This window comes from Gracilinanus agilis, chromosome 1 (assembly GCF_016433145.1).
Source record: "Gracilinanus agilis isolate LMUSP501 chromosome 1, AgileGrace, whole genome shotgun sequence".
In the NCBI taxonomy this organism is placed as follows: Eukaryota; Metazoa; Chordata; class Mammalia; order Didelphimorphia; family Didelphidae; genus Gracilinanus; species Gracilinanus agilis.
Window position 1 is genome coordinate 741900587 of NC_058130.1, and position 13405 is coordinate 741913991.

Genomic DNA, 13405 nt, shown 5'->3' on the forward strand with positions numbered 1-13405 from the left:
AAGGAGGGAGACAGAACAGAGAGAGAGGAAGGGGGAGAGGGGGAAAAAGAAAAGAAGGAAGGAGGGAGATGAGAGAGGGACAGAGAGAGAGAAGGAAGGAGGGAGACAGAGAACACAGAGAGAGGAAGGGGAGAGGGAGAAAAAGACAGAGAAAAGAAGGAAGGAGGAAGACAAGAGAGAAGGGGACAGAGAGAGAGAAAGGAAGGAGGGAGACAGAGAGAGGGGGAGAGGGGAGAGGGAAAGGGAGACAGAGAAAGAGAACATTACCACTGGTATCACCCACCAAGTACCCTTGGTCCCAACCTCAGCCCCAAAACCCTGGGACAGAATAGGGACGAAGAGAAGAGGGCGGTCTCATTACTCACATTTCTTGATGGAGGAGCTCGCATCCAAGAAAGGGTGATGGAAAAACTCGTCTAAATGAGAGAAGACAGTGTGCAAGAAACAAGAAAAACCAAAGGGAACAGGCAGGTCCCCAGCAGCCCAAGTTCCATGTTTGAGAGCAATGGATTCGGAATTGGGAAGACAGATTCAATCCTGTCTCAGACGACTTACTAGTTCTATCTTTGAGCAAGTCAAATCTTTAATTTCCTCATCTGAAAAATGGTGGGGGTAGTGGAAGTGGTATGTATTCTGAGGTCCCTTCCTACTCTGAACCAATCATATGATTTCTATTGGGCTCCGAGGCACTTAAAAAAAAAACACACAAAAAAAATTCTTAGTTATGTCTGAATCAATACTGGGTATTGATTCCAAGAAGAGTGGTAAGAACCAGGCAATGTTACATAGCTAGGAAGTATCTGAGGCCACATTTGAACCCATCACCTTCATTTTTATGCTTGGTTATAAGGGAAGCCTTGGGGGAATATATAGGAAAATGAAAAATAAAACATTCTTACTGGAATGAGGGAAGGAATCAGCAGGTTCTGAGGCTCCAAACCCCTTTTATAAAACAATAGATTTGACCTCTAATTTGCTTCAGATCCAAAGAACTGCAGAATGGGAAAACATTCCTCACAACTCACATTTCTCTAAGATTTGAAGGATTTTTTTTGCTTTTAAATACTTATTTATTTTTAGCATTCTTTGTTTTTTGAGTTCCAAATTCTCTCCCTCCCAACCTTCTCTCACCCATTGAGAGGCAAGAAATGTGATATCAATTATGCACGTGAAATCATGCAAAATATATTTCCATTTCAGCCATATTGCAAAAACAAAGTACCAAAAAAAAGTGAAAAAATGATATTTTGATCTGTATTCAGATTGGATCAGTTCTCTCTAGAGGTAGAGAACATTTTTCAACCTAAGTCCTTCGGAAGTGTCTGGGATCATGGCAGTGAGGAGAATCCAAAGGCTTTAGGCATCCCAAAGCAAACAGGAAAGCTGGTGCCAAGACCAATGATTGTACCCCCTTTACAGCTGAGGTAACCAATTTACCCATATCACACATAGCTGGGAGGTATTCGGAGAAAGACCCGAGTGTGGATCCTTCTTCAGACACTTCTATGAGCTGTGTGGCTTCTCTGCCTCACTGCCCTCATCTGCATTTATGGGGGTTGTTGTAAGGTTCAAAGGAGTCTTTGCAAACCTCGATGTGTCAGTTAATAAACAAATCCAAAAAGCCTCAGGTTGACCACAAAGCTGCCTTCCACTTCCATGCTATGGGGCAGACAGAGCAAAGCAAGATGCTCTTCTCTGGAGCAAATGTGCCATCTACCCATTCCCACTGCTCTTCTATTTTCTCCCTCCTTGGCTTCCAACTCAGCTAAGGGACTACACCTAGTAGTGGGACCCTGGGCAAGCCACTTAAATGCTACCTGCCTCAGTTTCCTCATTTGTAAAATGGGGATTATCAAAAGCACCTATTTCCCAGGGTTGTTTTGAGGATAAAATAATATTTATGAATACGAGGAAATAAGTTGGCACCACAGTCATAGAGTGGTTGGCCTAGAGTCTGGAGGTCCTGAGTTCAAATCTAATCTTAGGCAAGTGACATGACCCCATTTGCCTCAATTTACTGCTCTGTAAAATGGGGATCAGAATAGCACCTAACTCTTAGAGTTGATTGTAAAGTGCTTAGAACTCTATCTAGCAGGTATTATATAAATAACAGATAGCATAGTGGGTGTTAGCTTCAATGATAATGGAAACACTAAAACACTATAGCAACACTAGCTAGTATCAGGGTCATTGTTGTTATTATTATTAGATTTTTATCTTTGTAGCCCTGTCACTTTGCAAAGGGCTCTGGGCTCGGAATGACTCCTCTTCATGAGTTCAAATCTGGCCTCAGACACTTAACAACTGTGTGTGATCCTGGGCCAGGGACTTGACCCTGTTTGCCTTAATTCTTTTATCTGTAAAATGAGCTGGAGAAGGAAATGGCAAACCACTCCAGGATCTTTGCCAAGAAAACCCCAAATGGGGTCACATAGAGTCAAAAAAGACCAAAACAACCGAACACCAAAACCACAGTGTACCGGCTTAGTGCTTGATAAATGTCTAATTGAACTGAATGACCCAGAAGGCCAATTCCCTCTAGGGATACCCCTAAAGTCTTTCTTATTTTTGGATGCTCTCTGGTTCTAAATCTATAGCTCTATCCATGAACTAAGGGGTTGCCGAGAGCTCCCGATAAAATGGGTCCTACCTAACACTGGACCAGCTGCTGGGTTCTCTCTACCTCCTACATCCTGGAAATCGAGATCATTCGGTGTCCCATCCCACCAAGAGAAAGATAAAGGGCAAAGTCCTGGGGAATAAATCATCTACCTGCCCTCTGAGCTGTGTGGGTATTGGGGGGAGTTTCTTTAGGGGTAGTGGTCAAACTCAAGGTCTAGAAGCTTTTAAGAAGCCGTACAGAGAATTCTTATTTGGCTTTACCCAGAAATGGGTAATTGGAAGCATTTTCACTTGGGAAATCAGGGGATAGCAGATTCTATCAGCCCCTCATCCCTAAAAGCTGAGGCTGCTTTGCCACTAACCAAAGTCCATCCGATCTTTATGGTTCCGCTGAAGAAGACCCAGAAGCAGCTGTCTCAGGGGGCTGGATGTCTCCCTGGGGATGCTGGGCATACAGAGAAACAGAAATTTGTCAAATTAAATAGAAACATATGTCCCCTACATTAAAGTACACACACACACTTAACCTATGTTAAAGTGTGTGTATACATTTATGTTAAATGCTTAATAATAGGCATCTAGATGGCACAGAAAATTCATCTTCCTGAGTTCAAATCTGGCCTCAGACACTTACTAGCTGTGTGACCCTAGGTGAGTCATGTCACCCTGTTTGCCTCAGTTTCCTCCTCTGTCAAAAAGAGGTGAAGGAAAGAATAAGCTATTCTAGGATCTTTGCCAAGAAAACCCTAAAAAAGGTATAACAACAACAAATGTTTTAAAACAACCTCATGGGGTAGGAGCTACTATTTTCGTTCTCTGTTTTACAAAAACTGGGTGGGTCAGACAATTCACCTTCTTTGCCCATAATCTCACATCTAATAGTGGAACCCAGGGATTTCTGAGTGTCATATAGACTATATACCACTGGTGTCCAACTAATAGAAACAGGGTCCACCAAACAACACGTAAGGATCCCTTGCAGGCTGGGATAAATATACTGATTTAGAAAAACCACATCATAATGTTAATATCTACGCATTTTTATTTGTTTTGTTCAATTTCCCAGTTACATTTTAATCTCGTTTGGGCTCCATGGGGCCACGCTGGATGCCTCTGCCCTGAGCCACGTTGGCCAACAACCTTCAAGGGTTGAAAGGGCATGATGCCAGAGAACACAGAGTACCTTCGCTGGAAACTTGGCTCTGCCCTGAGGTGTTTACAGAGCACTGGGCTTGGAGAATAAGGAGGACTTGGATTCAAATTCCACCAGGGACACTCACTCCAATGTAGAACCTTCAGCAAGTCACCAAGAACAATTCTATCCTTAGTTTACAAGGATGGCATTGAGCTAGAGCTTCTAAGGTGCCGCCGCCGCCTTCTGGCTTCCCATCTATAAACCCAGATCTTGGGCAAGTTGGCTTCTCTGTGCCTTATTTCCCTCTCCCATCCCACCTTTGTAAAACAATAGAATGTGATTAGACCATCAAAAAGGACTCATTTAGTTCTTCCCCTCTACCCCCCAAACCCTTACCTTGTCCTAGAATCAATATTAAGTATCAGTTCGGAGGAAGATCACTTAAGGGCCAGGCAATTGGGGTTAAGTGACTTGCCCAGGGTCACACAAGTAGGAACTATCTGAGGTCAGACTTGAATCCAGGACCTCCTGTCTCTAAGCCTGGCTCTCTAGCCACTGAGCCACCTCTAGTTTTAGAGTTAACAGTGCAGGCTGTCCTGGAGACAGAGAGAAAACGGGAGAGGTGATTTAAGGGCAAAAGTTACTCAAGGGAATATTCTCACCTGGGCAATAGCGTCTTGTTCTTCTCATAGAACAGTCGCAGATCCTGTGGACTGCTGGCCTGGGAGGGGAGAAAGCACCAGATAATAATGTTAATAATATATTTATATTAATATAATAATTAAATGTATTGATAATTAAATATTCTTTAGTAGCTGTCTCCATCCACTCTCTACCTAGACAGACCCTCACTCTCTAATGGACAGAGCTGGCTGAGGATGTGGCAGGTTCCCTCTCAGGGAATGTTAAATGACTCCCTATAACAGGGTCTGGAAGGTGGGGGCTCTGTTGGAACCTACAGGGGTCCCACCACAGCAAAGATGAAGTGCTTAGGGACTAAGAATGGTCTTTTAATACACCTACAGCCCAAGATTTTTGCCCGAAGGATCCAGAAGCAGCCCGAAAGTTGACCAAAAAGGGACATGCTGGAGGGGATGTGGGAAAACAGGCACACTGTTGGAGTGGAATTAGATGTCTACACATAAGATGGCATCATAAAAGTCCAAGATGGTGCTTTAAATGTAATAAATCATTAATCTAACGAATCTTTCTAAATGATCAAATACAGATTTTACAAGGCCGTAAAAATTAAAATTTAACTGCCATTAGAAAAAAATTGGGTGCTGGTAAAGCCATGAATTGGTCCAGTCATTCTAGAATATTATTAGGAAATCATGCTTCCCCTAAACTTGTTATAACATGCATGTCCTTCTGTCCGGTTCTTATCCCAAAGACATCAAAGGACCCCCATATGTACAAACATATTTACAATACTCTTTTTGTAGTGGTAAAGAACTTGAAACAAAGGGGTGCTCATCAGTTGGGATATAGTAAAATTATGATATGTGCATATCATCAAATAGAGAGCTGGTTTTAGAGAAGAAATGATGAAAAGGATAGTTCAAGAGAAACTTGGGGAGATTTGTATGGAACTAAGAGTGTGAAGGAAGCAGAACCAGGAGATCAACTTACAAAAATCACATAATATTATAATGACGAATATAGACTTAACTCTGATCCATAGCAATGATCAGTTACATCAGAGCACTCTTGATTTCACATGAGAGGTGATGGACTCAAGAGTAAGAAATGAGACGGATTTTTGTACATGAGTGTACATTTTGGCTGCTTATGCATATTTGTTACAGGGACTTTTCCTCCCCTTTGTTTTTCCTCTAATTGGTAGGGAAAATGGATGGTCAAAAAACAATTTTTATTTGTCAAAAAAAAAAAAATGTGTATATGTAAAAAAATAAGATCCAGCTAGAATTTCCCTTTTCTATTTAGAGCAGCTGGAAGTCCCCAAAACAACCTCTTCCCTAAGTACTTACCTGAAAAGGGGCTTTGCCCGTCAGACACTGGTAAATGATTGTCCCTATACTCCACAGATCAGCTTTGGCATCATAGTGTTGGGACATGATGACTTCAGGGGCCTGTGGGATTGCAAGGTATTTTTTTTAATGAGTCAACAAGTATGTATAAATACCTTACAATATGGCACCTTGCAAAGAAAGGGGGGAGGGGGAGAAAGCATGGTCCTTGCCCTCAAGAAACCTATATACTAATGAGGGGTGGGGTGGGGAATGGACACAACATGTAAACAAATACGAACATACAAGACATCTACAGTGAAAATGTGCAAGTCCTATAAATGGCAGGACAGCCTCTTCCCACAAGGACCGGCTAAGGTTTTATTCCTTTCCCCAAGTCTATTACCCACAAAACTCCCACCAAGATGTCAGGGTATGGTCCTTCCTAACTCCTGTACTAGGATCTGCAGGAATAGAGATAAAGGCAGGGAATATTACTGCTAAAACAGAAAGAGTTCAAGTTCTAAGGAACCATAGTCAAGAACACACAAGCCTTGGTAGCTTCAACTATAAGTAAAAGGAGAGCTTGCAAAATTAAAAAAGGCACTCCTGTTCTCTTTCTCTCTCCATATACACACACATATTTAATTTTATTTTAATTTTTTAATGTGAACTATGATGGGGAAGTCTCAGTGTAGGATCTCCCTCCATCAAAGCAAGTCCTAGCCCTTCAGACCCCAGAAACAGACTGAGAGCTGGAAGGTCAAATAGTCCAACCAACTTCATTTTACAAATGAAGCTGAGAGATAAATAACTTGTTTAAGGTTATCCAGGTTGTCTATAAAACCAGGAAGATATGAATTCAAATCAGGTATCAGATACTTAGAAGCTGTGTGTGACTCTTGGGTAAAATCAATGAACCTTTCTCAGTTTCCTGATCTGCAAAATTGGATGATAATAGTTATCTCGTTTTTGAGGATCAAATGAGATATCTGTAAAATGCCTAGTCCTGTGCTTGGCACATAGAAGGCACTATATAAATGTTAGCTATTATTATTGTTGCTATTATCAGCATCATCATTATGATGATGCTAATGATAGGGCTAGATTCTGAATGCTGGTACTCCAAATCTAGCAGTCTTGACCACAGCATCATGTTTATGGACTTATTTGGTATGAGTTGAGATCAGTTACAGAGAGGGTCTGGATTCTCAGTCCTGAAGTGCACATGAAACCCAAGAATGTAGTGAACACAAGAATGAGTGGGCACTCAAGAGTTTAAGTGATTCCAAGGACTTCTAATCCTTTTTTTCTAGATTAAAGGGACATTCCAGACAAGAGAAGTAAGGAGAATCTTTTCCCATGCCCTAGAGAAATGGAAACAGAGATACTCTATAGAGGTTCTTTCCACAGTCAAAGAGGTAGCAGAGAAGGAGAGGAAAGGGAGGGTTGAGAAATGAAGAATTTTTGGGAATGGTAAGGGATTGAAAACAGGCCGGAAGACTAGCTACTCACTATGGAGGAGAGCAAAACAATAAAAATCCTAAAAATCCCCAATGGGCTAACTAATGATTAAGAAACTCAAATTTAAACTATAGTGACTTCTTCCACCCCAAAACTACACATCCCATGGGCTTCTGTAGGAAAGAGATCACTGATGGCAAAGGCAGCACCCTCCTACTGGGGCAAAAAAAGCCAGTAGCCTCTCAAAACTTGGAGGATTTGTTCAGTGTCTAGAGAAAGGAAAAGCTGTCTGAGGGTTCTCCAAGGAAACCCTTGGTTAGGTAGAAAGTAGCACTGAGGCCCTGGAAACTTCCCTAGAGGGGAGCAGTTCTCTGAACTACAAAGAACCAGAGTTTGTGCGAGGGTAGTAATAGCCCTGGTGGTTGAGGGTCAGGGCAGAAACCCTGGTGATCCAGTTCAGGTCTGACCACCCTCAAAACACAGCAGATGCTCTAGCAAAGCCCCAGTTCAAGGAGTAGGGCTGGAGATAAATAAATCAAAGATACCAACTACTATTGTACAGAGATGCCCCCAAAATCCAACCTAGAGATAGAATAATGCTTTGACAACTAGAAACAGAAACTTAAAGGAAAACATGTATTTTCCACAAGGAATACATCAAAGAAATTGAGAAGAAAAAACAAAATTAAAACCCAGGAAGGAAGAACTAGAAGGAGAATAAAGTAGTAAACCTTACCCAAAATGGGAATTCCTAAAAACTAAAAAAGACCAAACAAACTCTTTTTTTCTTCTTTTTTTAAATCCTTACCTTCCGTCTTGGAGTCAATACTGTGTATTGTCTCCAAAGCAGAAGAGTGGTAAGGGCTAGGCAATGGGGGTCAAGTGACTTGCCCAGGGTCACACAGCTGGGAAGTGTCTTGAGGCCAGACTTGAACCTAGGACCTCTGGTCTCTAGGCCTGGCTCTCAATCCACTGAGCTACCCAGCTATCCCCCAAACAAACTCTTAAGACAAAACTCAAGAAAATACATAAAGGAAAGAGGTCTAGCAGTATCAGACTTTAAATTGTATTATAAAGCAGTAATTATCAAAACTATTTTAGCCAGTTACTGGCTAAAAAATAGAAAGGTAGATTACTAGAACAGAACAGACGTACAACTAACAATAGTAAAAGATTATAGTAACCTTGTATTTGGCAGAAGTATAGATCTGGGCTATTATGATAAGAAATTACTATTTAGGAAAAATTACTAGGACAACTAGAAAGTAGTTTGGCAGAAAACAGATATAAACCAATATCTTACACCATTCATTAAGATAAGACCAAAATGAATACATGATCTAGACATAAAAGGAAATATCATAAGCAAATTAGAAGAACAGAGAACAAAATTATCTATCAGACTTATAGAGAGGAATTTGAGTAAATTTAAGAGAGAGCATTGTTTGATGCAAAATGGATTGTGAGTACATTAAATTGAAATGTTTTTGTACAAATAAAACAGAAGCTGCCAAGATTAGAATGAAAACAGGAAAAATTGAATAAAAATTTTCATAGACCGTCTCTTGGTTAGGTCTCATAAAGAAAATAAATTGTCAATTTTCTGGGAATAAGAGCTATTCCCCAACTGATAAATGGACAAAAGATAAGAACAATCTTCAGATGAAGAAATTAAAGCCATATGTAGATATGGGGGAAAGATGCTCTAAATCACTACTGATTAGAGAAATGCAAACCAAAACAACTCTTGAGGCATCATCTCACACTCATCAGGTTGGCTAAAATGATAGAAGGGCAAAATGGCAAATGTTGGGAGGGGATGTGGAAAAGTGAGGAGACTTATTACATTGTTGACAGAATTATAAATTTATCCAACCATTTTGAAGAGCAATTTGGAGTTATATTTAGAAAACTATAAATCTGTGTATACCCTTGGACCCAGCAATAATCAATGCTAGATATATTTCCCAAGGAGATCAGGGGAAAAAGAAAAGAACTTATATGTTCCAAAATATTTATAGCAGCTCTCTCAGTAGTGGCAAAGAATTGGAAAATGAGGGGATGCCCATCAATTGGGGAATGGCTAAACAAATTGTGGCATATAATTGTAATGGAATACTACTGTGCCATAAGAAACGAACAGATTAAGTAAAAAAAAAAACAACTTGGAAAGAAATACATAATGAAAATTGAAACAAGCAGAACCAAGAACATTATATACAGCTACAGATTTAATATCTGAATACCTTATGAATGTCTACTACATATAATGAACTGAAAAATGACAACATTAAAGACAAAATCTACATATATACATTTCTGTCTGCCAGATGATACTTTTCTATGGCATGAGGAGAAAAGCGGGGCTGAGATACCTGAAAACAAATTCTATTAATTAAGAAAAAAGAAAGCAACGAACAAAAGAAGGAAAAAAGAAAATGTACACAGGCTAGCAGACAGATATCAGAAACAACTTATTAGAAAATAAGTCAGGGAGAAATAATTTAACTATTATTAGACTCCCTGAAAATTATGATAGAAAAAACCCATACATTTTTCAAGAAATGAAAACTACTCACATTTATTAGAAGAGGGAAAATATAGGGGGAAAAATCTGCCAATCACTTATTGAAAAACCAAAAGCCCAAGTCATAGGAATGTGATAGCCAAAATCCAGAATTTCCAAAATATTGTAAACAATCAGAAAGGAGCTCAAGTACCAAGGAACCACAATCAAGATCACACAAAACCTGGCAACTTCAAGTATAAGTGAGAGGAGAGCTTGGAAACTAAAAGGCAAGATTTTACGTTTATAAAAATCTGTGTCTCACTCTATATAGATATATATGGGGGAGTGAGTGAGAGAAAAAGATATATAATAGATGGGGGGGTGGTGGTGAGAAAAGAGAGAAGATAGATGGGGGAGGCTTGCAACCGGGAATAACTTACCCTGCAAAGCTGAGTATAATCCTAAAGGGAAAAAAAATGGATCTTTAATGGAATGGGATTATTAAATATTCCTGATGAAAAGATAAGAGCTAAGTTAAGAACTATAAAATGGAAGCATCATACTTAACAGAAACCTAAGATAATCTGAGTAATATAGAAAGGGTCTATCTGATAACAGGGTGCTAATATTCTAAGAGGGGGAGAAGATGAAAGTTCCCTTTCATAACCGTCCAAAGGTATTAAAGTAGCAAAATGCCTTAAGAGGGAAAATAAAGTTCCTGACTCAGAAAAGGGGGTTAAAAAGAAAAGGGGGAAAAAACCCAAAAAGTTAAGAAACAGAAAATCAAAAGGGTGCCCATCAATCAAGAACTGGCCAGAACACATTTTGCTATGTGAATTTAATGGAATATTATTGGATCATTAAGAAAGAGATCAAAGGGAAGATTCCAAAGAATCTTAGGATATGAAAACAGATACAAAATGAATTGAGAAGAGAACTATTTATACAGTAACAACAACATTGTAAAAAACAACTCTAAAAGATTTGTGAGCTCTGATCAAAACCATGACCAACCATGTCACTGAAAGACCTATGATAAAGCATGTTACACATTTCCTCATGGAGGTGGCAGACATACAAAGCTGAATGAAACATGCAATTTTCTCACATGGCCAATGAATGGATTTTTGCTTGGCTTTTCTTTTTCCCTTCTCTTACTGGGGGGATGAAGGGAAGGAGATAGCATAGATACGGCAACACCAATCATGAAGGTATTTTTCTTTTGATGGAAAGTCATTTTTTAAAAATTACAGATAAACCATCTAAGATTAAAACTTCTCTCTCTGTGGAGGAACAGATCTGGCCTTCTGCTAGGGTCAGTTTGGCTCCTGGCAGGAAAGCTACCACAGCATGAGTTGGTAGTTGTCAAGAACACTGTGTCTCGCTAAACGATAACTCTAGTCCAACTATCAATAATAAGGAATTAGGTCTTAATCAATGATACACATAAAACCCAGTGGAATTGTGCATCGGCTGCGGGGGTTTGGGGGAGTTTGGGGGAGAGGGAAAAGAACATGAAATGTGTAACTATGGGAAAATATCCAAAATAAAAACTTAAAAATAAATAAAAGATTTTTAAAAATTAAAAAAAAACAACATCAAAAACACTGTGTCTCACAAGAAAAGACAACCATGAAGAATCTTGAGAAACTGGGGAGAGTTGTAAGAACCTGAAGAATTTCTGCCATGACTGCCATTATGCAGAGAGCAATCATGACTTGAGAAGGCTGTTGGCTAAGTAAGTCTCTCAGCAGAGAAGGATTGGGGCATACGTAAGAGAAGACCCTCATATGTACTGGTTGCATCCCTCAGACTACATCCTTGTTCTGAGCTCAACTCAAGGTCCAACTCCTCCATGATGTCTTTCCCAAGTCCCCATAGTAGCCGGCACCATAACATCAAAATTACCTTGTGTGTTTCTTACAAGTGGACCTTCTACTGAGTCCTTGCCAACCCATCAGACCCTCTAAAAGTAAGATTTTTGAGGAGAATGTTTGATTTTCATTTATGGATCCCAGTGCCAAGTACACGGTCAGAACATCTGCTTGATAATGGGCTCCCCCTAATTAATGCTTGCTGATTGAAGGAACAGTTCTATTGGGGTAAAGGCAGAGTCATTAGAAAAAGACATTTTTTTTTTAAATCAGTAAAACATTAAAGAGAGAAAAATGACTAACACTAAAGCTCAGAGAGCCTGGAGACAGGAGGTCCTGGGTTCAAACTTGGCCTCAGACACTTCCTAGCTGTGTGATCTAGGGCAAGTCACTTAAACCCCACTGCCTAGCCCTTATTGCTTTTCTGCCTTGGAATCAACATAGTATTGATAGGTATGGGTTAAAAAAAAAAAATTTTTTTTTTTTAAAGAATACTAAAGAGAGCCGCTGGGTGGCTCAGTGGATTGAGAGCCAGGCCTAGAGACAGGAGGTCCTGGGTTCAAATCTGACCGCAGATACTTCCCAGCCGTGTGACCCTGGGCAAGTCACTTGACCCCCATTGCCTACCCTTACCACTCTTCTGCCTTGGAGTCCATACACAGAAGTTAAGGGTAAAGTAAGGGTTTAAAAAAACAAACAAATAAACAAAATAAAGAATACTAAAGCTACAAGAGTACTTCTTGCCATGGATAAGAAGTCAATCTGAGAAACTCTTTGGGCCAGAAACCCTTCTCCTCATGCCCCTCCGGATTTGCCTCCTAAGCCACTCAAAACCAAAGAACTACAACAAAAGAGTGGACCAGATCAGCAAAGCCTGCAAAACCTACAACCTGGCAGTTCTTGGAGAGGAATGTCTGAGGCTGTGTGTGTGCAGATATGTGTGGGCAGAAAGAATGCCCACAAGAGAGCCGCTGGAGATTCTACACATATGTTTATTTGCACATGGGCCAAGCAAAGGAAGGCATACCGTGGAGAGGAAAGAATTACTCGTCATCAGTGCAAATGCACACAAGAACATGTTTAAGGATAGGGTTTCTGTGTGTACACACATGTGCATGGGAGCAGTGTACACAATGTAGTATGTTACTCCTTCCTACCATGGGTAAAGCCCATACATGCACAGGGGGGAACAGGGACAGCACTCACCATGTACATGGGAGAACCGCAGAGCGTGGCTGCCATCATGTTGTTCTGAAGGTAACGGGCAAATCCAAAATCAGCTGTGACAAAGAGATAAAAACAAATTCAGGATGGTTCCTGCAAAGACTTGGCTTCCCTGGGCTGCCCAGCAAGAATACCCCAAAACTCCCTTTGTCCTAAGATACTGGGAATTATAATATTGACTATGGGTCCAATTATGATATTGATTGGGGGTTATTTTGAATTGAAAAAGGTAAAACTCCCTTAATAATATTATTTCTAGCTCTGGGGCAGTGGTTTGTCCACTCCTGATACAAACCGTTCCTCCATCCAAAGGCTCTGGCAGTTGAGAAGTGAATAGTGCCTCCCCACCACCTCATCTCAGACTCACCCTACCCCTTCTCTCTCATCTTTCTGTGTCTCTCCCTCTCCTCACTATCTTTTCCCCCTTCTCTCTCCCTCTTTATTCTGTTCCTGTCTTTCCCTCCTTTTTTCTGTCTTTCCTTCCTCCCTTACCTTACTATCCCTCCATCTTTCCCCGTCTCTCCTTCCCTCTCCTCACTATCCCTCCCCCCTTCTGTCTCTCCCATCTCCCTTTTTTCTGTCCCTTCCCCTCTCTCTCTCCCCCTCC

General features: G+C 40.5%; 1 protein-coding gene across 3 annotated transcripts in view; it reads right to left on the reverse strand.

Annotated features, from left to right (window-relative positions):
• ULK1 (unc-51 like autophagy activating kinase 1) overlaps window positions 1–13405 on the reverse strand; it is a 64316-nt gene that overhangs the window by 24830 nt on the left and 26081 nt on the right. For all 3 annotated transcript variants that reach the window (XM_044673084.1, XM_044673080.1, XM_044673076.1), the window contains exons 7-11: window positions 12781–12854; window positions 5749–5850; window positions 4420–4478; window positions 2985–3067; window positions 366–416 (exon numbers count right to left, since the gene is read on the reverse strand). In XM_044673084.1, the coding sequence (XP_044529019.1) occupies window positions 366–416; window positions 2985–3067; window positions 4420–4478; window positions 5749–5850; window positions 12781–12854 (369 nt within the window). The remainder of the gene's footprint in view (window positions 1–365; window positions 417–2984; window positions 3068–4419; window positions 4479–5748; window positions 5851–12780; window positions 12855–13405) is intronic.